We start from the raw sequence: 27,937 nt of genomic DNA on the forward strand, positions 1-27,937 counted from the left end.
ATTTCAGTGGTTGAGGCCCTGGCGTGCCAATCCTCTCTGACTCACTAAAAAATAAAAAAACAAAAAAAGAAATAAATGTAGTTCAGTAAATGCTTGACATGTCCAATGGTCCAATGCCCTGAGTTCAAATTAAAAGTAGATAAAGAGTACAGATTTAAATGTACTTTTTAAAAGGATTTAATTTTATTTATTTATTTGAGAGAGAAGTGGGGGGGGGGGGAAGGGCACACCAGGGCCACTAGCCACTGCAGATGAATTCTAGATACATGCACCACCTTGTGCAACTGGTTTGCTGGGTACTGGGGCATCGAACTTGGGTTCTTAGGCTTGGCAGGCAAGCAATGTCTCCAGCCCTAAATGTAATATTCTGACATTCAAAAATGTTTCTGCCAGGCATGGTAGCACACACCTTTAATTACAGCACTCAGGAGGCAGAGGTGGAAGGATCGCCATGAGTTTGAAGCCACCCTGAGACTACACAGTGAATTCCAGGTCACCCTGGACTAGAGTGAGACCCTACCTTAAAACAACAGAAACTTTCAGACTGTGGTCCAAGTTTTTGAAGTAAATTTTAAATCAGAGTAGAGTAAGTGGTTTAATTATGACAGGAAAATACAAAATGAATTTGTATTTGGGTTTTAGTAAAATTAGATCAACTAACAAATAGTTGAAAAGATTTGAAATATTAACACACTACCCAGTCAGCTCTTTTTCCAGTTCCTCATTTTTCTTCTGTTCTTCACCTAAATTACATTCCAAAGATTGCTTCAATTCAGTAAGTCTCTTCAGTTGCTCCTTATCATCTTCAGACTGGAAAACAGAAAATTATTCCTAAAAATCTATAGAGTCTAAATCTTTTTAAAAAAATTCTATTTTTTTTAGCGAGGAGTGGTGGTATATATCCCTGTAATCCCAGCACTTCAAAGGCTGAGGTAGGAAGATCACTGTGAGTTTGAGACTAACGTGGGCTCCAGAGTGACTTCTAGGTCAGTCTGGGCTAGAGTAAGGCCCTGTCTCAAAAAAAATTTTTTTTTTCAGGAGCTCATACATAATAATTAGATAGGTTTATAATCCTGATGCCAATATGGACTGTAATGGCTAATTTGTCAACTAACTGACAAGATCCACTTGGGGATGGATTACTGACATGCACCTCTGTGTGTTTCTGTGATGACTTTCCGGTCCTTTGGCTTTGCAGGCAAGCACATTAACTGCTAAGCCATCTCTCCAGCCCATAAGCCTTTTCCTTAAGGTGCTATTTGTCAGGTAAATTTGGTCCCAGTGAGAGGGAGGTAGAGTTAGGGTGATGATCCCTGAAGGTGAAAAGTGCAGGGAAGTTTGCACTTGCTAAAAATCAAAGATGATCCAACTTATCTCTTGCCTAGTTCCCCAGACCTGTTTTTCCACAAACAGCCAGGATCCCTCCCAGGAGGGAGGTCTTTCATAGGATTTAACCACTGTGGTTGGTCAAGTTCAGTCCCTGGAACTTGGTGTCAGGCTAACCTTTCTGAGTCGGCCCCGAGCCCTAACCAACCAGCTGTCCTCCCGTTCACCTGAGCCAGAAGACAGCCCGCCTCCAATAAGAGGTTATAAAGACCTTTGCAAGGGGAGGGCAGGCTCTCTGATCACTTGGGAACTTCCAGGTGGGCGAGTTTTTCCATGGGCTGGGTTCAGCCCAGGCCCAGGCCGGAGGGCCCTCTAGTCCTTACACTCCGCATGCGATCTTTATCCCCTCCAGCTCCCCACATGGCAGGAGCGCACTGAACTTTCTTTTCTTTCCACGCTTTTTTCCAGGCCCTCCATGTGGGATCTCTAGCCACCTAGGTGCCTTTCCCTGGCTCTGTACTTTCTTCAATAAACATAATAATTTCTTTCTTTCTTTCTTTTTTTTGGCTTTTAGAGGTAGGATCTTGCCCTAGCCCAGGCTGACCTGGAATTCACTATGTAGCCTCAGGATGGCCTCGAACTCACAGTGCTCCTCCTACCTCTGCTTCCCGAGTGCTGGGATTAAAGGCGTGCACCACCACGCCCAGCTGGTACACATAATAATTTAATAATTATCCTTCTCAGTCTTTTTTAATCTAATTCTTTGATTATAAATTAGAAGCAAACCTAGGGTTTAGGGTACAAGGACTTTCCTGAATCCTTAGCACCATGTTACAACAGCAATGAGTACAGCATCTAATACAAAAAACCTAGTACCAAGAAGTAGGGCCACTGCTGTGATAAAACTACCATGTGGTTTGTAGGAAATTATTCGTGGGAAAAATGTAAATTTGGGACTTTGGGCTACAGAAGCTCTACGATGCTATAAGCAGAGCGTAAGGAGTGAGTCTAGCAGGGGATTAGCAGATCGGATTGCTGACAGAAACACGGACAGTGGTGTCAGCAGGGATGAGGACTCTACAGGGAGCTGGGCGAGAAGCAGTTCATGTGAGTTCTGACAAGAATTGGGCTGCATTCTGCCATGTCATGAGAACTTGAGTGAGGTTGAATTTGATGGTAATGGACTAATTTATTCAGCAGAGAAAATCTCAAGACAGCACAACAATCAAACTGTCACATATTTATGTCTGTTTTTATATGCATCTACACTGAAAGAGAGCAAAAAGATTTTAAAAGTGAAGTTTAGACAGGAGAGGTTCGTGAAGTAGTTAAAGATTCTGGGTATGGAGACTGGCACTAAGAACACATGGTAGTTGGTAAGAAGTGAAGGAGACGAGGGAGAACTTCAGTCTGCGCTGGACAACAGAAAAGGTCCCCAGAGGGCGTCAACTCTCCACCCACTGAAGGACGCATTGTTTCCAAAGGAGGAGGCCTCAGAAGGGGTTCCCTATACAAGACAGCTGCCTAGGAAAGTGTTTCTCAGACTCAGCAACCAAGGCACCCAGATTCACTGCCTCCCGGCCCCAGGTGGGCTAAGCTCCAGCCCGGCCAACGGAAGGAGCGGGCAGCTCCGTCAACACAGAGCCGCTTTTGCAGGCGTGGGAGAAGCGCGGCTGAGGCGGTCGCGGCATTCTGCTGCATGGTTCCAGGGAAGTTTGCGACAGACGTCGTACAGTGGCCTCGCAGTAGAACCAGATCAGAACTGCCTGTCACCAGGAGGGAAGATCCCGCACAGAGACAGTGTGCAGAGATCCACGGAGGTCCAGACAGGGGCCAACGTCAGTACAGTCAGCTCACCTCCACCTCTCACCGTCCACACCTAACCCGCTTTCAACACCCAACATCATCTCAGCAGACCAGCTTGGTCCCGGCTTTTCCTTTGCCCCCTACTGCTGCCTTGGGTGCATATTTTGTACTGTTTTAGTTTTGAGTGCTGTTGTTGTTGTTCTTGTTTTTTGAGTCAGGGTCTCGCTCTAACTCAGGCTGACCTGGAATTCACTATGTAGTCTCAGGGTGGCCTCGAACTCTCGGCAATCCTCCCACCCCTGCCTCCCAAGTGCTGGGATAAAGGCGTGCACCACCACACCCGGCTCTTGCTTTGTTTTATGTAAATCAATAAATTAAATTCATCACATCTGTGGACTGAAGGATAGAAGGCATGTAATCAACTGATTTAGAAAAGGCCTGTGACAAAATCCAACATCCTTTTCATAATCAAAATCCTGGAAAGTCTAGGGATGAAAGAAATACATCTGAGCATGACAAGGTTATATACAATAAATTCATAACCAACAACATGCTAGATGGAGAAAAGCTCAAGGTCTCCCCATGAAGGGGAGGGCCTCATTCTCTCCACTCCCTGACAACACAGCACTTCAAGTCCTAGCTACAGCACAACATGAGAGACGGAAATGAAAGAGACATAAACAGAAGAGAGCGAAGCTAAGGTATCCTTATTTGCAGATACATCATTTTATAGTTTAGAAACTGAAGATTATACTAGACAACTCCTAGACTTGATACACTTTCAACAAAATAGCAGGATATAAAATTAACATATAAAAACTAGTATCTTTCTTACATACCAATGACAGCTGTACAGAGAAAGAGATCATGGAAAAAGTCCCATTTACAATAGCCTCAAAAAAAAAAAAAAACATGGGCTGGAGAGATGGCTTAGCGGTTAAGCGCTTGCCTGTGAAGCCTAAGGACCCCAGTTTGAGCCTCAACTCCCCAGGACCCACATTCCAGATGCACAAGGGGGCGCATGTGTCTGGAGTTCGTTTGCAGAGGCTGGAGGCCCTGGCATGCCCATTTTCTCTCTGCCTCTTTCTCTGTCTTTCATTCTCAAATAAGTAAATAAAACAAACAAACAAACAAAAAAAAAAAGTCATGTAATCTTGGAATAAACCTTACTAAGGACGTGAAAGACCCCTACAATGAAAACTTTGAAACACAGAAGAGACTGAGACCTTCAGAAAGTTAACGCTGTGGAAATGGCCATCCTACCAAAAGCCATCTACAAATGCAATGCAATCCCAATCAACACGCTGGGTCTACTCTTCACAGAAAAAGCCATCTACAAATACAATGCAATCCCAAACAACATGCTGGTTCTACTCTTCACAGAAAAAGCCATCTACAGATGCAATGCAACCCCAATCCACACGCAGCACTGCTCTTCCCAGAAAAAGCCATCTACAAATGCAGTGCAATCCCAATCAACACGCAGCTCTACTCTTCACAGAAAAAGCCATCTACAGATGCAATGCAACCCTAATCAACATGCCAGCACTGCTCTTCACAGAAAAAGCCATCTACAGATGCAATGCAATCCCAATCAACACGCCAGCTCTACTGTTCACAGAAAAAGCCATCTACAACTGCAGTGCAATCCCAATCAACACTCAGCACTGCTCTTCACAAAAAAAGCCATCTATAGATGCAATGCAACCCCAATCCACACGCAGCACTGCTCTTCACAGAAAAAGCCATCTACAGATGCAATGCAATCCCAATCAACACGCAGCTCTATTCTTCACAGAAAAAGCCATCTACAAATGCAATGCAACCCTAATCAACAGGCTAGCTCTACTCTTCACAGAAAAAGCCATCTACAGATGCAATGCAATCCCAATCAACACACTAACACTACTCTTCACAGAAAAAGGAAAAAGCAACCTTAAAATTCCTGTGGTTGCACAAAAGAACCCAGTCAAAGCAACCATGAGCAGCAAGAACGCCGCTGGAGGCATCACCAGACCTGATTTCAAGGCACACCGCAGAGCCACGGCAAGGAAAACAGGATGGCGCTGGCAGATAAGCAGACATGTGGAGCCGTGGATAGAACACAGGACCCAGGTTCCAGTCCAGGCCACTATTACCACTTGATTTTTTTGTTGATAAAGATACCAAAAATACACCCTGGGGAAGAGAGAGCATCTTCAATAAACGGTGCTGGGAAAACAGATATCTATATATAGAAGAACGAAGACAGTTGCATAAAAATCAACTCTAGCACGCATGCCTTTAATCCCAGCACTTGGGAGGCAGAGGTTGAGTTCGAGGCCATCCTGAGACTACAGAGTGAATTCTTGGACAGCCTGGGCTGGAGTAAGACCCTACCTCACTCAATAAGCCAATCAACCAACCAACCAAAGACAAAATTAAAAAAAAAAAAACAAAAAAACCTCCAAATGGATTCTGTCTCACTCTGGTCAGATGTCTACCATCAAGAAAACAAATGACAACAAATGTTGGTGGGGCGAGAGGGACCCTGCATCACTGATGGTGAGAATTCAAGTTGGTAATGTAACCATTATGGAGGTGAGTGTAGAAGTTTCTAAAAATGACCCAGCTATATTACCCCTGGCCATATACCGTAAGAATTCTACACTCTGCTACAGACGTACCTGCTCATCCACGTTCACTGCTGCCCTGCTCACAAACTCTAGGCAATGAGATCTGCCCAGATGCCCTTCAACTGATGACTGGATTATGAACATACAATACCCATGAAAAATGGAATTCTGAAATTTGCAGGAAAGTGGGTGGGATGGAAGAGTATATTTAGTAAGGCTTAGAAACATAAATGTCACATGTTCCTTTTCATATGTAGATCCTAGCTTTGAATTTCCAGTGATGTGTGCACATGTTGGGAGTGAGTGTTAAGAGGTCTGGAGGTTAGGAAGGGGACAGGGGAGGAGGGTGTAAAGAGTTTTTGTGGGAGGATATCAGAATACATGTGATATAAAAATATAAGAAAAAAGACAAAATGATAAAAAAAATATATGGGAAGGAAAGGTTTAAACAATGAGGAAGGGGAGAAGAAGGAGAAAAGGGGGTAGTGGGAATATGAACCAAAACTAAGGATGAATGAATAAGCCATATGGAAGCCTACTAGCTGGTTAGCCTATTTAAAATATAAATTAAAGGAAACGTGAACCAATGGTCCCTATATTAGTGGATAAAGCGAGCACCCCAAACCATATACTATTAACTGCAAATTCCAGTGTCAAGGTTAAGATTACCTGCATCCATGAGTTAGTTGTTGATCAGACAGGTCACAGGCCACTAAAACAATTAGGCTATTGTCGGTGCCCTTAGCTACACACCATAACTAGATGGTAAGTCTTTACTCCTGAAGACACACCACACTTGGTTTTCTGGACATACAGAAATTAAGTTGGAACCTAACGAGGTATTTTCTCCCTATTGGCTACACCATTATTCATGCTGGAAGGTGCTATGTAAGCTGCTGTGGGAGAAAAATCATCAAGAGTCCCGCCCAGACGTGCGCCCTGTGTGCTCCACAACTGACCTACCAGGCCAGTGTCCACAGTGGCATGACTGTTAGGGGAGTAACCAACAACTTCCCAATGGAATTTCCTGTCTGCTCAACAGGAGGTTATTCTTGAGTAGCACTATAATCCAAGAGCCTGTGGCTAGGGACACAGGCCCAGGGAGAGAATCACTACTATGCTAAGCTAATGGACAGGATTTCAAACTGTCCTCTAAATATTTATGCAGAGATGCATAGTTGGCAAAAAAATATCTATGGTGTGCTCAGCCTTAAAAAAGACATCTAGCCGGGCGTGGTGGCACACGCCTTTAATCCCAGCACTCGGGAGGCAGAGGTAGGAGGATTGCCGTGAGTTCGAGGCCACCCTGAGACTCCATAGTGAATTCCAGGTCAGCCTGGGCTGCAGTAAGACCCTACCTCGGGGGGGGGGTGGGGAAGACATCTAGAGCCGGGCTTGGTGGCGCACGCCTTTAATCCCAGCACCCGGAAGGCAGAGGCAGGAAGATCGCCAGAAGTTTGAGACTACAGAGTGAATTCCAGGTCAGTCTGGGCTAGTGAGACCCCACCTCGAAAAGAAAAGGACATCTAAACCACATCCTCCAAGGCGCAGGCAACCTCATGGGAGAGGACAGAAAGAATGCAAGGGCAGGAGGACGAGGAGGAGGGCTGTGGAATGCTGTCTTCTGGATACGACGTGGCCATTAGTCATGAACTCACATCACAGCAGCTGTGGTTTCCTGCACAAGCCTGAACCTGTCAGTATTTCAGTCATGGGTCGGATCAGGGAATGGCTCGTAAAATCCCACATCCCCCAGACGGTAGCCAGGAGTGCTGGGGGAGAAGCAGCCATGCTCTTTAGTGATGTAGCCAATGGTAATTTGCCTATACTCCAGTAAATACGCTCACATCTATGTTCATGTGAACGACCCTAATTTAACACAGTAGGTTAAGGAAAAAAAAGTTATAAAAGTCAGATGGGGATGAATTGGGAAGACTGGGAGGGAGGTAAGAAGGCAATTGATGGAAAATATGATCAAAATACATTACATACATATATGAAAATATCAAAAAAAGGAAGTTATCATTTAACAAAAAGTATCACATATTTTTTTTTTAATTAAAATCTTACTCCTTGGCTGAGGAGATGGTTTTGCTAAGTGATAGTTGTGCAAGTGTGAGGACCCGAGTTCCAACCCCTAGCGCCCGTGTCATGTCTATGCTGGGTGGGCACTGTGGCCACCTACAATCTCGGTGCTGGGGAGGCAGAGACAGGACCCTCAGGACCAGCGCCCTAGCTGGACTAGCCCCGTCAGTGAGCCCTGGGTTCAGGGGAGAGGCTGTCTCTAGACACGGAGGGGAGCGATCAAGACCTACCCAGTGTCAGCCTCTGGCCTCCACGTGCACACCTACACACACACACACACACACACACACACACACACAACTCACTACTGCATGAATTCAGTCAATTCCTCCTACAATGTCAAGGACCTGCACTCCTAGTGGCAAGCAGTACGCACATGAACACAACAAGGTGACGTTTCACAGTGCCTCTAACCTTTCTACACACTCGTACAGAATTAAAGAAACTTCCTTCCAGCATAAAAGAAATCAGTGAGAGAATTACTTACCAAATTTATGCTTAACAGACTTTTCTGGAGTTGTTCAATTTTCCCTGCTTGTTTTTTTACTGTAGTTTTCAACTTGGAATTTTCAAGTTCAACCCTAAAATGTATATTAAAAACAATTATTTCTTTTTTGTTTTTGTTTTTTGAGGTAGGGTCTCACTCTAGCCCAGGCCAACCTGGAATTCATTATGTAGTCTCAGGGTGGCCTCGAACTCATGGTGATCCTCCTATCTCTGCCTCCCCAGTGCTGGGATTAAAGACGTGCACCACCATGCCCAGCTTGTAAACAATTATTTCTGACAGATGGATTTGAAAAATGCCACATAATTGCTGATAAATGAGTCATTACAGAAAACTAAGTTTTTAAAAGCAGAGATGATAGTAGCCACATGTTTTTAGTTTTATGACTAACGTGTACAAACTACACGTCTTTTTTTGTGTGTGTGTGTGGTGCTGCGGTCACACCCAGGGCCCCACACGGGCTTCACATTAAGTAGCGTTTAAGTCAGCTAGAGTTTACTCATTACTGACAGAACTGCTGTACTACATGGCTTATTTGCATTATAAATACTCTAATAATCTTGACGTTTCTCATTATACTTGTGCAATTGGTCCTGTGTCTTCTCGGTGCACCGCACGGCCTCTGCGTGTTGATCCCGGGCTTCCTGCAACTAAAATGAAGAGTTTAAGAGCCTTCACGAATGATCCGTAACAGACACGCGCGCGTCGTGCTGGCGTCTTGCTAGAACGCAGGCAGGCACACCCCTCATCTGCGTAGCGTTTACAGCACTCAGGCGAGCTGCAGCCAAGTTACCGGAGCTGCTGCAGCAGGGCTAGGGCTCACAAGAACTAGCATATGTTATCTGGCCCTTTGTAGAAAAGCTCATTCACACTTGCTCTATGATGAAACATAGGATTCTTGAGACAACACAGATAAAACAGGGGGAAAGATGCATTCATATTTCTAATTCTCAACATCACCTCAGGTTTGATTTCAAAAATACACGCACCCATATGCACGTGAGCACACACTGCCAGTTATGATGAAAATGTGTGGCTTTAATGACAATTAATTGTCCTATGAAGCAGTCTCAGCGGCAGCACATCCACACAGAAGCCAGAATCCCTGGTTCTCAATCCCAGCTGGACCATTCACTAGCTCTGTGGCTCTGAGCAAACTGACTTTCTGCATCTCCATTTTTTCACTCATGAAGTAAGCGGCAGTTAACAGTTTCTACCTCACTGGATTATTGGGAAGATTAAATTAGGGACTATACATAAAGCTCTTGAAGAGAACACAATAGAGTGAGTGATATATCTGCTAATTATTGTTATTTGGTTTTTCGAGGTAGGGTCTCACTCTAGCGCAGCCTGACCTGGAATTCACTAGGTAGTCTCAGGGTGGCCTGGAACTCACGGCGATCCACCTACCACTGCCTCCCTCCCGAGTGCGGGGATTAAAGGCGTGCACCATCATGCCCGGCTATTTTTGTATTTTATTCCAACAAAACTTTGTATTTTAGGCGAGTGGTGTGTCGATGGACGAGGTCTGTATCAGTTGTACTGACTCACTCTTCCCACTACTGCGTGTGACAGCACACAAGACGACCGAGGCCAGAACACACCGCCAGTACTGAAGCAAAAACGACACCTCGTGCGTCAAGAAGTGACCGACACAGCCAGCAGACCAGTGGCTTTAGAACATGTGGCTCTTCCCAGCAACAACTGGTGCGTGAGGCGGCACTCCAATGACTATATGAAGATTATGTGGTACAGCTTATCAGAACAGCTGCAGCCACAGATCTCAGTTGGTCAAGTTCTAAAAGCCCAGCTTTTTTTTTTTTTTCAGAGTGAGAAAAATACGAACATTTGATGGAACATTTCTCCTCTATCTTTCCATCTTATATGTAATTCCTCAAAATATATTTAGAACAAAAGTCATGCTATGGGGGAAAGTACTTGCACCTGAGAGTCTGGATCCCCAGCATCCCCGTGTGCAGAGGTAAACACCCGTAACCCCAGCTCTGGGGAGGCGGAGACAAGAGGATCCCTGGTATTTGCTGGCTAGCTACTCTAGCTGAATGGGTGAGCTCCAGATAAAGTGACGAGCTAGGCATCGTGGCGCACACCTTTAATCCTAGCACTCAGGAGGCACAGGTAGGAGGATTGCTGTGAGTTCAAGACCACCCTGCGACTACATAGTGAATTCCAGGTCAGCCTGGTCTAGAGTGAGACCCTACCTCAAAACACAAAAATAAATAAATAAAGTGACAAGCATTTAAGAAGATACCTGATGTTGATCACTGGCCTCCACATGCACATGAACATCCTCTCTCCACATACACAAGATCAAGTGTGCATGCACACAGACAAGGGAATAAACTAATCTTCTTGAACTTTCCAAGAAAAAGTATCCAGATTTAATCTGCCTGGCCTCAATAGCAGTAGAAATATCACTAAAACATACTGACTAACATTAAAAAAAGTCTCTCAACTTCTATAAGGAGTGAAGTATAGTTTTCAACTTTCCTCAGGATACTTTAAGGAAAGCCATACAAAATTACAGATTGGAGCTGTATAAGTGCATTATAAAGATAATAAAATTACAGTGAAAATACAAAAGAAAACTGTCTTAAACACTTTGTTGTTTAAATGGCTGACATGTTAAATTAACATGGTGGCATGTTAAATTTCATACATACTTGACTTCCAAGTTGACTTAATTTCTTCTTTAAATCTCGTGTTTCCTCTTCTAAATTAATGCGGTGATGTGATGTAATTTCTAGTGAAGCCTCTGACATAGATTGTTTTTTCAGAGTATCAGCCAGTTCTTGTTGAAGCTCTCTCACTACTACCTGATAAAATATTTATTTTATGCACATCATCAAAATATTTTAGGAATATTTAACTCTCACATACACTCTAAAGCAAAGCACCACATACAGTAGTTCGTCTTTTCCTCATGCTTAGGTAAGGACTAATTAATCACACTCATGTTACACAGACAATACATTGAGCCTTCTAGCCATACCGCCAATGATCTACATTCATGGATTTACAACATTTAACAACTCTTTAGAAATAAGTAGCTATTGATTATGATAAATTATACACAGTGGTACACGTTCTCTCTCTCTCTCTCTTCTCCCTCTTTCCTCCCCTACTCATTTCTTTATTCCTTTCTTTCAGGCAAGGTCTCACTAGGTGGCCTAGCTAACTTCAATTTCATGGCAATTCTTTGGGCTCTGCCTCTCAAGCGCTAGGCTTAAAGGTATTGAGCCACCACGCGCAAGACTTTTTTTCTCTTTAAACTAGAGGCTCAATTTAAATTAAATCCTCTTCTCAAATCCTTCCAATAGATTCCTATCTTAGACTCAAAGTAAGGTCCTAGGAGATGCAGCCTTTGCCTCTCTTCCTGACCTCAACATCTACAACTCTGTCTGCTACTAACTGCATGCCTACTTTGCATAGGAATCCTTACATTCTTCGTTTGGAAACGCAGATTCATTCAATGACAAACTAAAAATTCAAACCACCTACAATTATTTCTGTATTGCACAAAGTTATACCCTTTACATGACAGTAATCAATCCTTCAAAAGTAGGAGCAAGTTATTTGTAAAAATGTTTAATAAACTGTAATCAAATCAATATGGCTTTGTTGACACTCACCATATTTATTCTAAATTATAGTTTAATGAAAAGTAGATGTCTTCAGAGTTAAAAGATCATAAGAATGTGTACTTTGAGACAAATATTTTCATGTAAGTATTGTGCAATAACCGACTGCACTACTGGAGCTCTGAGACAAATATTTTCAGACAAACTGACATGAAGAAGGCAAAATAGTAATAATATAAACACATGAAAAGCTATTGAAGGAAAAGCATTGCATCTACACTTTACTTTGCCAGTGGAACCCGAAATCAATGATCAAAACATACCACTTTACTAAAACATGATTTCAAATACTTATTTTAGGTATGAATAATTCCATTTATCTGTTTCATCGCGTTCTAAAATTTGGTGACATAAACATATTTAAATTAGTTCAGTGCTGGGTGTGAAGCTCAGTGGTATGACGGTGCTCATTGTGCTCAAGGCTTGGGTTCAATTCCCAGGACCCTAACAAAGCAAAACCAAAAGTCCTCTCGAAAACCACCCATTTGTGTAGAATAAAACATTACTAATCTCTCTCTCTCTCTCAATCTCTCTCTCAGCAGTTTATTTACTTAAACTCCAGATGCATGTACCATCTGTGTGCATGTGCAATCTTGCACACTTGCATCACCTTGTGCACCTGGCTTATGTGGGATTTGGAGAGTTGAACATGGGTCTTTAGGCTTTGCAGGCAAGCGCCCTAACCATTAAGCTATCTCCCCAGCCCAATTAACAGTTTTTAAGTCAAGATTTCAAAAGCAACAACATGTGTTTACTTAAGTATCTACCAGATTTAAAATAAAATTCTCTTACCTACAGTAGTATGCTGCTTAAAGCATTCAAAAATTTAATTTAAACACAATTACACATATTTTGAATTATAGTATGATATTTCAAAGAATGCATACAGTGTGTAACATCAGTTCAGGGTGCTAGGATACCTCAAACACGGCTGATTTCCTTGTGATGGGAATAAGGTCTAAGCTGTGTTTACTGCAAACCTGGTATGTTTCTGAGCAGATATAGCAAATGTATGTAAGTTCAGCAAAATTCAACAGTTAGCCCGAATGAAATACTCCTCTAAATTTACTTCTAGGAAGTTAAAAAATTTTTTTCTTTCCTGATACTTACTTCTCTTTCCGTTTTCTCGTTTTCATATTGATGCACTCTTTCTTTCAAGTGATTACATTCATTGATTAACTCCTTATTCCTGTCTTCGAGCATCAGATTTTGTTTTTCCCGCTCGGCTTGGAGCTTTTTCATCAGATCGCGAAACTGGTCTTGGATATTAACTACGGTCTTGTCTTTCCTGTCAACCTTGCTGTGCGCCTCATCCAGCTGCTGTCGCAGCAACGTGTTCTCACTGTGTAGTAGAGACAGTCTCTCCTCGATGGATTCCTGCTTTCCAATGTACTTGTTCACCTTTCCTTGTTCATTCTGATACAAGTGCTCAACCTCCTTCATTTGGCACTGTGCTTGGCTCAGGTCTCTTTGTACGTGTTTTAAAACCAAAGTCTTTTCTCTAAGAGCGTCTCTTGCATGGTGAAACTCAATTTCTAGACTATTGAATTTTCTTTCAGTTTTAGACAGCTGTTGGGAAAGGACCTCATTGTTATCTTTTAGGTTAGATATATCAAAATTCATCTTGTCCTGCAAACGACACCACTCATCTTTTGCTCTTTGGAAAGCAATTTCTAGGTCTCTCTTTGATGTCTGACTTTCACCATGGTCGTGTACAGCAGAAGCCAGTCTGGAACGGTAGGACTCAATTTCTGTTTCCAGTCTCTCTTTATTTTGTTTTTCATTCTCCAGCTTAGAACTCAGCAATGCATTCTCAGCTGTCAAAACACTGAACTGCCTATTGTATTGAAATACTGTTTTTGTAAAGGTTTCTTCTTTCAGCTTCATTGCCCTTTGGAGGTTTTCATTCTTTTCATTTGCACTCTCAATATCCTCCAGATATTTCTTTTCCTTTTCCTGGTTATGGTTTTTTATTGTGTCTATTTCCAGTCTTAACATGGCAATTTCATCCTGCAACTTGTAATTTTTATGCAATAGATCTTTTTCTTTTTCATGGCTAACCGAAACCTAAGCAAAACAAGAGATATTTAGAGAGAACTCAGTGTGATTACATAACACAATTTTCTAGAAAATTAAAGAACAGCATGTACAATAAAACAATGAAAGGGTTACAGTATATATAGTCTGGAAAAACTGGATCTAAACTTCAAGCTTATACACTATAAATTTATAAAAGTTAACAGATTAAAGACTGAATTTATAAAGGCAAAGGTATCATAGTTTTACAGAAACCCATCACTGGAAAAGCATTTCTTGTCAGGTGTGGGGACGCATACCTTTCATCCCAGCACTTGTAATGCAGAGGTATAAGGGCTGCCATGATAGTTGGTTTGAAAGTAGGTACAAAAAGATAAAGTAGGCACAAAAAAGACAGCGATAGTTGGTTTAAAAGTAGGTACAAAACTAAATACAAACACATTCTGAAAACAACTAAAGAAAATATCTTATTTGGGCATGGTGGCGTATGTCTTCAATCCCAACACTGGGAAGGCTGAGGTAGGAGGATCACCATGAGTTCGAGACCACCCTGAGACTACATAGTGAATTCCAGGTCAGCCTGGGCTAGAGTGAGACCCTACCTCGAAAATAAAACTAAACAAAAAACAAGAAAGAAAAGAAAATACCTCAGACGTCATCCTTCTCTGCGCCGTTTCTATCTCCTGCTGTTTGCAGAGGTGATTTGCCAGGATCCCATCTTGCAGCAGCCTTGCGTTCTGCTCCCGAGAAAGTTGTCTCTGAGTTTCATTTCGCTCCTCTACAACCTGGAAACAGTTCATTACTCTCATACCACTGTATCTATGGGGGTAGGGGGCTTCTAGCCTTAGAACTTGGGGAAAAAAAAAAAACTCAAGAGGAAATAGTCTATTAAAACACAAGGACCGAGCTGCAGAGATGGCTTAGCGGTTAAGGCATCTGCCTGTGAAACTTAAGGACCTGGGTTCCATTCCCCGGTACCCATGTAAAGCCAGATGCACAAGGTGGCACATGTATCTGGAGTTCGTATGTAGTGGCTGGAGAGGCCCTGGCACATCCATTCTCTATCTCCTTCTTCCTTATTCTCTCTCACCATCTTTCAAATAAACAAATAAAATAATTTTAAAACACAAGGACTTTAGTCTCACATGCATTACTCAAATTTTAACTGAACAAATTATACCTAACTTTGTCAGAAAAAAATTAAAATATTGTAAATAGAGTTTTGTTACTTTTAATGGGTTTGCATGTACGAGTTTTTTTCAATCAATTTCAGGCTCTGACAGCTGAAAGTTCCCGAGTGCACAGAGGCACCCGTAGTGTTGGCTGGCGAAGACCGAGCCCACCAAGGGCCAGCGCTGAGCAGGAAGAATCCTCCCACATGTGCCCAGTGCGGAGGAAGCCAGGCGGGCCTGGAAGGCTAGTACCAGCTCTCGGAGACCTTGCCCAAGAGCAGAGGCCCCAGCTGGTACCAGGAGCCCCCAGGGAATGGGAAGGTTTCCTAGCCTGCCCTGTTCCTCCCGTCTTCTCTCCCGACGGGACAAAGTCTGGGAAAGCCCTTCCGTATCCAGGATGTGCTCCAGCAAGCCCACTGGGAGATCCTCAGTAGCATGCTAGCTTGTAATTTTGAGAAGACGTCAATGAATTGTTATTTTAATGATGAAAGTCAACTTACCTTCCATTCTGTCTTTCAGCAAAGATATTAAGAGTCCAAGGGTCACAATAAACAATTTTAGTTATACATGTTATAATTTAGTTTAAGGGTGAGACACCATCAATCAACAATGTGCTGCATGCACAACGGTGGTGAACCACCAGCCTGTATAATGATGAAACTGCCTGGCCAATCATCATTAGGTCATTCTCATCATTAGAGGTCATATGATAATAGCCCCTCTTCACACACATGAAATGTTTAACAGAGATTAATGTACCTGGTTCAAGTTATCTTTCACAGTCTTCAGCTCCATGTCTAGTGCCCTAAGAGAGATTTCAAGTTGTTGCTTCACTTCCACTTCTTTATTATATTGCTCCTCCTTTTTTCTAAACTGTTCCATAATCTTGTCATAAAGTTGGTCAGCACTTCTTCTCTTTTCGCCTTCTTGTTTCAATGCAAATCTGAAGTTAAATGAGCTCATCTTAAAATTGTTTTTAGAAAATGAACTGTGTTATCAGCATTTTCAGAGACTAATACAATTTCTATTACTGTTCAACATTTTTCCTTTTCTATTACTCATGATTCTGCTACTTTACTCTTATTTATTCATTTTTGTTTATTTTTATTTATTTATTTGAGAGTTATAGGCAGACAGAGAGAGAAAGAGGCAGATAGAGAGGGAGAGAATAGATGCGCCACTGCAAATGAACTCCAGATGCGTGCGCCCCCTGTGCATCTGGCTTATGTGGGTCCTGGGGAATCAGGCCTCGAACTGGGGTCCTTAGGCTTTACAGGCAAGCACTTAACCACTAAGCCATCTCTCCAGCCCTGCTTCAATCTCTTTAAGGTCATTTATTCTTTTTGTGCCTATGTGCGTAGGAGCACGTGGGGGAGAAAACTGCATACATGTACACATGTATGTGGAGCTTACAGGCTGACCCTGGGTGTCCCTACCACTCTCTACCTTACTCTTCGAGACGGTCTCTCTCTAAACCTGGAGCTTACCAAGCTGGCTAGCACAGCTAAGCCAGTGAGCGGGAATTTCCTGCATCTGCATGTTCAGAGAATGGGCACTCACCAACATGCATAGAATTTTTCTAAAACACCGTTTTATTGGCAATTACATCCTTCACACACCTAAACGATACCTGGCTTTTTTATGTGGGTGCCAGGGATCCAAATTCAGGTCCTCATGCTCCCACGGCAAGCAGGCCATCTCCCCAGCCTCAGGCATCTGCCCTTTGTGAGACTAAGGGGAGAACCACCTCTTAAATGGTAACTTTCTAGGGCCCTGAAAAGTATTACAGAAAAGAAATTTTGGAATCATTCAGCAAAGTTACACATCAAAAGTTGCCTTCTTTACACAGTTGTAATGACATCTCAAAACAGGTATTTTAAACAATTTCAAAAGCTGCATTTTCACAAAGTACCTAACTTCACTAGAAATAAACTTTTATCTTCATGAAATACTATGGGTGCCCCTAAGAATGACGTGCAGTTAAGAGAGCACCTTCGGGTGTCTCCCATGTAACACGCCTGCATATCACTGTAATTCAAGACCAGGCTAAGGAATCTAAAATTTATGACCAAACTTTCCATGCATCTTTGGTTGCCACAACTTCAATGAACCTTATTTTTTAAAATGTATTTCTATTTTATTTATTTGCAAGCAGAGGGAGTAAGGATGCATCAGGATCTCTTTCCACTGCAAAGAAACTATCGATGCATGTGCTACTTTGTGCATGTGGCCTCACATGGGCACTAGGGAACTGAACCAGGGCCAGCAGCCTTTTCAAGTAAGCACCTTTAAACCATGGAGTCATTTCCCAGTGTTTTATGCATTCAGAATAAGACAGGGTCTTAAATAATGATTAATAAGCTCTTTCAATGGTGAATATTTAATTTTATCTGTGTATGAATGATACTGAATAAATTGATGAGTAACCACTTTTCATTTTATTTTGTATTTAATTTATGCTAAAGATAAAAGTGGAAGACCTGGGAGTGGCTGCTCACGCCCGCAACCCCAGCTCTTGGGAGATGGAGGTAAGAGGATCGCTATGAGCTGGAAGCCAGCCTGGAACAGTCTTAGACTGACTACAGGGTGGCTTGGGCTAGAAATGAGACCCATCTGGGAAAGTCGGCGGAGCTGCGTCTGTTTGACTAGGTGAAGAAGGTCAGAATAAGAAAAAATAAGACCGTTCCAAAGACAGAGCTTTGGAAAGTGACTGGCCAAGGCAGACAGGACACAGAAGGGCACAAAAAACCAAGGCTCACGCACTGGAAAGCAGTCAGCCCCGTCAAACCACTCAGAAGAAAAACCGTCCTCTGAAAGGGGTCACAGTGGTCCCAGTGACCCGAGACTGGCAGCCCTGCCCTCAGGACAGGCCCACAGCCCTCACCAGCCTCAACCCAGTGCAGTACTGACGAGAGAGCAGCTCCTCAGCAGATGGGGGACAAATCCTTCCTGCCACTCTGGCTTCATGACAGTAACGGCCTGTCATCCTGACAGGGCACCTGTGGTTTAAAAAGCTACACTGGGGGCTTGAGAACAGGGAACAAGCGCAGTTGGGGTGCTTGAACTTAACCTGCTAAAACCCTAGAGTGACAGAAGACCTGGGCAAGTAAGAGGGTTGCAGAGGCTTTAGGCCTGGACCAGAATGTGACCCTGACTCCAGACAACAACAACAAAACATACTTTTGCTTTTATTCCTCTTCATACATTCACCTAACTTATTCTTGCCCTTTCTCCCATTATTAGAATTTTTAAAAATTTTCCTTCTTTTCTGATATTTTTTCTGTTTATGTCCTCTGTGTTCCCACCTTAAAGAAACCCTGTATTTCACTTGTATGTGACTTTATGTTATTATTTTTGCATTTTTTATTGGCGAGAGAGAGAGAGAGAGAGAGAGAGAGAGAGAGAGAGAGAGAGAGAGAGAGAGAGATACGGGGGAGGGAGACACAACTCGCACGTCAGGATGTCGAGCCACTGTAATCGACTTCCAGGCGCATGCGCCACCTTTGTACATCTGGCTTAAGTGGAACCCGGAGAGTTGAACATGTGTCCTTAGGCTTCACAGGCAAGCACCTTAACCGCTAAGCCATCTCTCCAACCTGACTTTATCTTTTAATTTTAAACCTTATGTTCTCATTCTTTCCTCTCCTTATATTTATTTAATCTTACCTTTTTGAACTTTCTCATTATTGGAAAACTATTTTTGGTTTGTCTTTCATTTTTACTTTTTCTAAAGTCTCTCATTTTTTCTTCTCTTCCCTTCCGTAATATTCTATATTCCTCTTTTACCTTTCAATTATTTAACCTTATTTCATTTCTAATTTCCCTGTTCCTCCTTTCTCCTTTTATCTCATTCATCTATGAAGTTAAAACTTACTCAAGGTAAATATGAAGTAATAAGTGAGAGAAAGGACATTTGGTATTAGTTTTGTAAACTACCATTTAATGATCATTAGTGACATATTAGTGGACATAAGATTATTTTAATGTGTGATGCTATGGCTTTCACAGAAGTTTGTTTTCTCTGAGTTGTATTATGAATCAAGTCTATAACAGTAGACCACTAAATAAGATCCTCAAAACTCAAAGACATATTTATACCAACAGACACACAAATCACAACATAGGAACACAAGAAACACGACAGCCAGGCTGCAGGATTCCTGTAAAAGATAGCACTCTCCAAACTACTGAATTAAAGATACTGAAATAGATGAAATGTCAGGTGACGATTCCAAAACTTACTACTAAAATGATCAATAATCGCAAAGGGCACAAACCAGCACATAAGAGGCCTTCAGAGCCCCCAAAATATACATATTAAATACTTTAAGGGAAAAAAAAGTGTCAGTGTACCTACAAAAGCAAATACGTGGACAACTGTGAAAGTCTAAAGGTCAGGAAGTATGGAACACCACGTTTCATACCATGACAGTGAGTGACTGACAACCAACGCTGCAACATCCTGCCAGCCCCCCTCACAAAATTGAGGGACACTTATGCACCTTTCAAGACCAGCGCAAACGAAGGCATGCACAAGCACCTAGCAGAAGACGCCTGCATGGGCTCCATGCGCAGAGAAGAAAGGCAGATCCAGTCATGAGAGCACAGGAAGGAGTGAATGACTAGGAATGAGCAGAAGAACTAAGGAGAGAGAAGAAACCCATCATGTTCACACAAGCCAGCATACTTCTAAAGTGAGGACAATAGAAAGGAAAGAACCAACAGTAATCTACCCAACCTGAAGAGTACACAATAAAATTACTCAAATTAGTAAATACCTTAAATAAGAACCTTAAATGTAAGTGGCCTCAACTCATCATTAAAGAGACAAAGACTGCTTAGTGGATTGAAATAAAATAAAATAAAACCAAGATTGAACTGTTTCCTCACTGGTAATGATACCTGCAGACTGAGACAATTGACCTATAGAGCTATAAAGCATAGCTGTTCTCATATGTGACACAGGAGACTTCAAACCAAGGTTAGTCATAAGAGATGAGGAAGGCTATTAAATATTAATAAAGTGAACAACGTATCCAGAAGATGTAACAATTGTAAATAGATGTGAGTCGAACGTTAAGGATCAATTTTATAAAGCAAACACTAATGGGTACAAAAGGTTAGTGAGGTTCTGATAAAAACGAGTGATTTCAGTATCCCACTGCTGGACAGGTTATCCAAGACGAAAGTCAACAAAGAAACTTCAGAGTTGACTTACGTTCTAGGATGATGGAAATTAACATACACTCAGAGTACTCCATCTAGTAGATCTGAAATACATCTGTTTTCACCAGCCCACGGAATCACCTCTCAAATGCACGAGCTGGGGAGATAGCAAAGTCCGTAAAGTGCCTGCCTCACAACCGTGAGGATGAGTTTGATTCCCATTATGCATGTAAATAATGCCAGGGCTGGGGGCACACGCCTGTGATCCCACGGCACTGGGGAGGCCCAGACCCACGGATCCCGCAGCTCTCTGGCCACTAGTGTAGTCTAACTGTAAGCTCCAGGACACTGAGAGTCCCTGCTTTAAAGAGAGGTGGGCAGTTCCTGAGAATGACACCCCAAGTTGTCTTATAACCTCCGAACATGCACACACGTGTGCCCCACACATAAGAAGATGTATACAAACAAGAAACGCAGGGGTTGGAGAGACAGCTTAGCGGTTAAGGCGCTTGCCTGTGAAGCCTGACGACCAAGGTTACATTCCCTAGTACCCAGTGCATGTGTCCAGAGTTTGTTCTCAGTGGCTGGAGGCCCTGGCATGCCCATTCTCTCTCACATAAGTAAATAGGTTAAGTAAAACATATAAAATGGTTTTTAAAACAGAAATGCAAAAAAAAAAAAAAAAAAACCCAAACCTCCACAATTAAAATGAATCACATTCTAGGCAACATGTAAATACTCATAAATACAAAAGAATCAAAATAATTTCTTAAGGGCTGGAGGGATGGGTTAGTGGTTAAGGCATTTGCCTGCAAAGCCAAAGGACCCTAGTTTGATTCCCCAGGACCCATGTTAGCCAGATGCACAAGGAGGCGTATGTGTCTGGAGTTCGTCTGCAGTGGCTGGAAGCCCTGGCGTGCCCATTCTCTTTCTCTCTAAGTCTCTCTAATAAATAAAACTTTAAAAAAAAAAAAAAAGAAAGAAAGAAAAATAAAAATAATCATTTCTAAAAAATTTTATGACAGCATAGTGGAGAAAAACTAGAAGCCAATGAGAATCTAGAGAGATGACAAATACTTGGAGACTACAGAATACACTTTTTCTTTTTCAAAGGTGCAGACATCCTTTATCGGTTGCAACAGTAACTGAAGAAAGGGAACACATCAGTGATTGTCCCTGGGCCAGCATCCCCACATGTCACTGCTGCTGTCCAACAGCAAGAACATACTCCTAGCTGGGTGTGGTGGCGCACGCCTTTAATCCCAGCACTCGGGAGGCAGAGGTAGGAGGATCGCCGTGTGTTTGAGGCCACCCTGAGACTACATAGTGAATTCCAGGTCAGCCTGAGCCAGAGTGAGACCCTGCCTCAGAAAACAAAAACACTCCTGAGTGTTCAGTGGATCACTGAAGAAATTAAGGATGAAATTTAAAAATTTCTAGAAATCAAATGGAAATGAAACACAACATACCAGAACTTTTGGGATACTACTACGGCAAAATGAAGAGGAAGTGTACAACACTTAAACTGACAATTCAGAAAGATTTCAAATAACCTCGTGAAGTACTTCAAGTCTTGTTGGGGGGGATCAGAGCAGAAATTAGTGAAAGAGACCAAAAGAATAATACATAGAATCACTCAAAGAAGAAATTGATTCACTGGAAAAATAAACAAAATTGACAAAGTAACCAGAAGAGGGAGAGATGATCCAAATTAATAAAGATCTGAAAACAGGGGGCATCCTACAGATTTCAACACCATTCAGAGGTTTAAGATAGAAGAACTTCCCCCCACCTCCAAACTGGAAAATGTAGAAGAAATGGATAAATTCCTAGCCACATATGACCTACAAAAATGAAATCAAGGAGATATTAGTCACTCAAATAGATTCATAATAAAGAATTTGGTTGGAGCAGTAATAAAACATTTCACAAACAAAATCCAAGGAATGGATGGAGTTACCAAATTCTGCCAAATATTAAAGGAAGAACTAAAACCAATATTCCCCAAACTGTTCCACAAGTTAGCAAGGGAGGGCACATTGCCACACTCATTCTATGAAGCCTGCATTACTCTCACAGTGAAGTCAGAAAACAACACAGTAATAACCACAGTCCAATTTCCCTGATGAACACTGGATGCAAAAATTTTCAGTAAGTACTGGCAAACTGAATTAAAGAATGCATTAGGGCCTGGGCAAATGGCTTAGCAGTTTAGGCACTTGCCTGTGAAGCTTAAGGGCCCAGTCAACTCTCCAGAATCCACATAAGCCAGACACACAAAGGTGATGCACGCATACAAGGTGGCACACACATCTGGAGTTCAACTGCAGTGGGTAGAGACCCTGGCATGCCAATTCTCTTTCCCTCTCTCATTAAAAAAAAAGGATACCTTAGGAAGATCATACACAATGGCCAGATTTGTTCAGCCCAGGGGCATAAGGTTGGTTCAATACTCAAATCACCAAATGTAACAGATGTGATCCTATATTTAAAAGATCTTGCAGACTCCACCAGACAATTATTACACCTGATATATACTTTTAGCAAACTAGGAGGATACAAAATCAATATCCAAAAATCAGTAGTCATTCTATGTAATGAACTTCATGAAGAAGAAATCAATTATAAAAAATTGTCACATTCATAATAGTTTAAAAAACAACAGCTCAGAATAGGTGGGGAGATGGCTCAGCAGCCAGAGGCACTTGCTTACAAAGCCCTGGCCTGGGTCAGTACCCCAGCAACCATGTAGAGCCAGACACACAAAGTGGTACAGGAGCCTGGAGTTCATTTCCAGCGGCAAGAGACCCTGGCATACCCAGACTCTTTCTCTCTCCTTTGCTCTTGTTCATAAATAAATAAATACCTTAGGAATGAAGCCAGAAAAGGTGAAAGAGCTCTACAATGAAAACTTTAAGACAGTGAAGATAGAAATTGCAAAGATACTAGAAAGATCTCCAAAGCTCATGGATTGGCAGAATTTAGTGAAAATGGATATTTTACCAAAAGGTATTTGTAGATTAAATACATTCTCCACAAAAAATTCCAAAGATATTCTCCAGGGAACTAAAAAAAAAATATTTTTAATTCATATGGAAGCACAAAGGACCCCAAAGGACCCCAAAAGACAAAGCAATCCTAAGCAGAAATACCAATTCTGGAGGTATCACAGCACCTAATTTCAAGTTACACTAGAGCCCTAAAAACAAGTACTACATGGTACAACCTGTCACAAGAGAAGGGTAAACCAATGAGATATAATAAAGTCTCAGTAGTAAACTCATAAGCTATGGCCACATAATTCTTGACATTATGTCAGAAATATACATTGAAGGATAGACATCGTCTTCGGGAAATGGTGTCAGGAAACTGGATAACTACATACAGAAAAAGGGAACTAGATTCATCTCTCTTACCCTAAACAAAAATCAAGTCAACCTTCACCAAAGACCATAATGCAGAACAAGACACTGAAATTGCTACAGGAAAACACAGGCAAAGCATAATCATAAGGAAAGACTTTCTGAAAAGGGCAGGAAATGATCCCTATAACTGATAAGTGGGAGGACATGAAAGTAAAAACATGTACTGCATAGCACAGCAGTCACTAAAGTGAAGAGGCAGCCTACAGAATGGGAAATAATCTGCCAACTACACTCGAAACAAGCAATGACTATACACACTATGCTATATAAACAAGTACAAAAGTTAAATAATACCCAACTGACAAGTAGGATAATTAACATACAGTTTTCAAAAGAAGAAATACAAATAGTCAATGAATATTTGAAAAAGTATCTGACACCATGAGCTATCAACAAATTCAATGCTTTGAGATTCTGGCTCATTCCAGTCAAAATGGTCAACGAAACAAGTGACAGTGAACGTGGTAAGGTGTTGGGCCCTGAAAGGCCCAGGCGTGAGGCCTAGTGGAACTTCCTGAGCCTAGCTAAAGTTTGGCGACCTGTCTCTGGCCAGCTATGACTCAGCAGGATGCCTAAGGGCTTCTGGCCTGCTACTTCCTCGTGGTAATTATAATTACCATTTCAATAGTTAAAGTTTACTATTGGCCCTTACCTCTTCTCCCACCCTAAAATCCCCGCCTTCATCCCCAACATGATATAGGCAACTGCTCAGAGTAATAAAGCAAGTTGTTCCTGCATTGCAAAGACTCCCGACTCAGTGTGGTTTTTCTCCGGTGGCCAGGAGAGGTTTCTGAGTCGTCCGACGCTCATCATCCCCTCAACCCCTAGGGAGGAACCAGCAGGCCTGGTCCTTCCCTCGGCACTACCTGTGCGGGAAGGAGCCCCACAGTAAGGATGTCAAGGGGAACAGCCACAGTGGAAATCAGTATGCAGGTGTTTCAGAAAACCGAAAACAGAGCCACCAGGGAACCCAGGCTTACCACCCTTGGGTCTGTATCTAAACTACTACAAGCCACATTCTCCAAAAAACACCACATATCCATGATTACTGCTTCACTGCTCACAACAGTTAAGACATGGAACCGGCCTAGATTTCCATCAACAGATGAATGGATAAAGAATGTCCACACATATACATAGGATTTTTATCCAGCCATAATGAAAAATGAAATGATGACATTTTCAGGAAAATGGGTAGATCTGGTGACCATTAAATGCAAGAGGCCACACTCACAAAGACAGATGCATGTTTTCCCTTGTGTGGAACCTAGATTTAAATTGTACACGTGTGTCTGTGTGTTGTGACAGTTGAAAGTGGACCATGGATGAGAAGGAAGAGACCTTAAAGGGGGCGGGGTGGGGGAGGAAGGGTAACAGAGTAAGTGTGACAGGATGTGGTACTCAGAGGAAGGATGGGAGCCAACAATGCCGGGGCTCGCGGGATGAAGGGGCACAGGGCAGGAAGAGACGAGTAAGACTGAAGTATAATGACATACAGGTACGCGATGACAGAATGAAACCGATTACTTTAACGGCCACAGTAAAATATCAGGAAATCAAGAAAGCTTTTGCGCAGGGTGCTGCTCAGTGTTGGAGTGGGTGCTCACCATGTACAAGTGGCCAGGTTCAATTCCCAGCTCTACAAAACCAAACTCAAATATTATGTATTGAGAACAACGCCATTCATTCGCCGTGGGACTGTGTATTAACATGAACCGTGTCGCCTGGCTATGGCCATGCAAGCTTGTAATCCTATCACTTGGAAGCTCAGGCAAGAAGATCACAAATTGGAAGCCAGTGTAAGCTACACAGGCATCCTGCTATGTCAAAAACAAAAAAACTAGGTGTGGTGGCTCACACCTTTCATCCCAGCCCTTGAGAGGCCGAGGTAGGAGGATTGCAATGAGTCCAAGTCAGCCCGGGCTACAGAGTGAATTACAGGTCAGTTGGGCTAGAGTAAGACCTTGCCTCAAATAATAATAATAATAATAATCCTACAAAATTAGCTATTTTAAAACGTTTCAAGATATGGACTGGAGAGATGGCTTAATGGTTAAGGCACTTGCCTGTGAAGCCTAAGGACCAACGTTCAATTTGCCAGGTCCCATGTAAGCCAGATGCACATGGTGGCATGTGTGTCTGATGTTTGTCTGCAGTGGCTAGAGGCCCTGGAGTGCCCATTCTCTCAAAAAGAAAAAAAAGTTTCAACATATTAACCAAATAATTCATATTTAAGAATTTATTAAAAATTAGAAATACAGAAAACACTTTATACAAATGCTCCTTACAGCATTAATTCTAATACAATGAACAGTCTTAAAATACTATTATTTGCTAAATAGTGAAATTTCTATTATGTTTCTATATAGCCATTAAAATTTTCTTTTGAAGAATATGTGTTTAATAACTAGAATAATTCACAATTAAAAATTTATATTAGGTTGAGGAGATGGTCAGCAGTTACAGGCACATGTTTGCAAAGCCTGCTGGCCCGGGGTTCAATTCCCTAGCTGCCCATGTAAAGCCAGACGCACAAAGTGGAACATGCATCTGGAGTTTGTTTGCAGCAGTAAGAGGCCCTAGTGTGTTCATTCTCTCTCTCCTTCCCTCCCAAATAAATAAATAAATGAAAACAAAATTGCCTTATGTCATTTCCAAGAATTTGACACCTCAAAAGACTAACAAATTTTCTCCCTGCAAAAACTCCGCGAGGCAAGTCAGCACAGTGAGAACTTCCTACACGTATCCATGGTGGGAGGTAAGCAGCGTAAATAATGCTCTAACCGAAAGATGCCATACCTCAGACTGGAAAGCTCTTGCTCCCATTCCACTTTCTCGTGCTCTAACTGGGATTTTGCTTCTTTTGTTTCTGACAGCTCCTTCTGCACTTCACTGACCTTACATCCCATTCTTTTAATCTTTCCTCTGAGTAGTTCACAGTGGCTTTTGGTAACTTCTATCAACCTTCTGTATGAGTGAACTGCATCTCGGACTTTCAATAGGCTCACAATATCTGAATCAGGGAGAAAACAAGATACAAAATGAAACAGAAATACTTTATGTAAAGGACTACATCTTCTTTTACTGAATCCCTTCTTTCCAACTCATCTCTCTTCTATGTTGATGTCATAATTTCCCCCCTCCTAATATGCAGGTCTTGTGTAGGTAGCTTCAGCCATGGTGAGGTCATGAATCAAGACCATTCTGTGTCTAGAAGGCAGCACCCCTCCCTTCCTTTGACTCTTACATTCTTTCTGCCCCCTCTTCCACAATGATCCCTGAGATGTGAAGGACTCCACACCTCACATTTACCCGACAAAGAAACGTATGCCAGTGCCTACAATGTGGAACACGTTCTGATAAGCTCTGCAGATAAAACAAATGTGCTCCTTGTTCAACTATAGCTTAATAAGAAAATGTGGGCTACATCCACAGTGGGATTTTATTTTGCCATAAAAAAAATGAAATCATGTCATTTGCAGGAAAATGGGCAGACTGACGATCACCTTGCTGAGTGACTAAGCTAGGCTCATCGAGTCCTATGTGCCATGTTTCCTTGCATCTGTGGAAACCAGATTTAAAACGAAAAGCAAAGACAGACAGACAGACATGAGAACAGAAAGAAGACTAGTAGGGAACTAGAAAGAGACTGGCAGGAGGCCAGGGGGATGGAAAGCACAATGGTATCACTGTCTCCAAAGTAAGTGATGCAGCTGGATAGAAATCACACAAAGAAGCAAGTCTCTTGTACATCTATACACACTAACCACTAGTGGCTTTCATAGTGCGGGAAGGTGCTATGTAGGCTGCCGGGGAGAGAAAAGCCAACAGGATTGCCCAGTACAACGTGTGTTCTGTGAAACTGGCCTACCAGGCAAAGTGTGACATAGTACAACGGTAGCATGGCCGTTAAGGGGTAATCAGACTCTCTGAGACTGAATTTGAGGTGCTCTCCATGGGAGGAATTCATGCCTAAAATTATTAACTCGGTCAAATGACTACAGCAGGGGAGGTCAAAGACCCTCAGAGGAAGGCTATTAATATTGATTTGCTAAATCGATATGCTGTGCCTGTCAAACTGCTTTTTAAATATTTATGTTTATTAGTGGTGCTCTCAGTGTGGGTCGGAGAAACCTCTTTT

At 42.2% G+C, this 27,937-nt stretch overlaps 1 protein-coding gene across 2 annotated transcripts in view; it reads right to left on the reverse strand.

The window, feature by feature from the left end:
- Positions 1-27,937, reverse strand: part of LOC101601485 (ankyrin repeat domain-containing protein 26) — a 94,165-nt gene that overhangs the window by 21,171 nt on the left and 45,057 nt on the right. For both annotated transcript variants that reach the window (XM_045137294.1, XM_045137295.1), the window contains exons 20-27: positions 26,596-26,809; positions 15,965-16,148; positions 14,681-14,818; positions 13,107-14,063; positions 11,019-11,171; positions 8,917-8,987; positions 8,320-8,413; positions 698-810 (exon numbers count right to left, since the gene is read on the reverse strand). In XM_045137294.1, coding sequence (XP_044993229.1) covers positions 698-810; positions 8,320-8,413; positions 8,917-8,987; positions 11,019-11,171; positions 13,107-14,063; positions 14,681-14,818; positions 15,965-16,148; positions 26,596-26,809 — 1,924 coding nt within the window. The remainder of the gene's footprint in view (positions 1-697; positions 811-8,319; positions 8,414-8,916; positions 8,988-11,018; positions 11,172-13,106; positions 14,064-14,680; positions 14,819-15,964; positions 16,149-26,595; positions 26,810-27,937) is intronic.

This window comes from Jaculus jaculus, chromosome 18 (assembly GCF_020740685.1).
Source record: "Jaculus jaculus isolate mJacJac1 chromosome 18, mJacJac1.mat.Y.cur, whole genome shotgun sequence".
NCBI classification, from domain to species: domain Eukaryota; kingdom Metazoa; phylum Chordata; class Mammalia; order Rodentia; family Dipodidae; genus Jaculus; species Jaculus jaculus.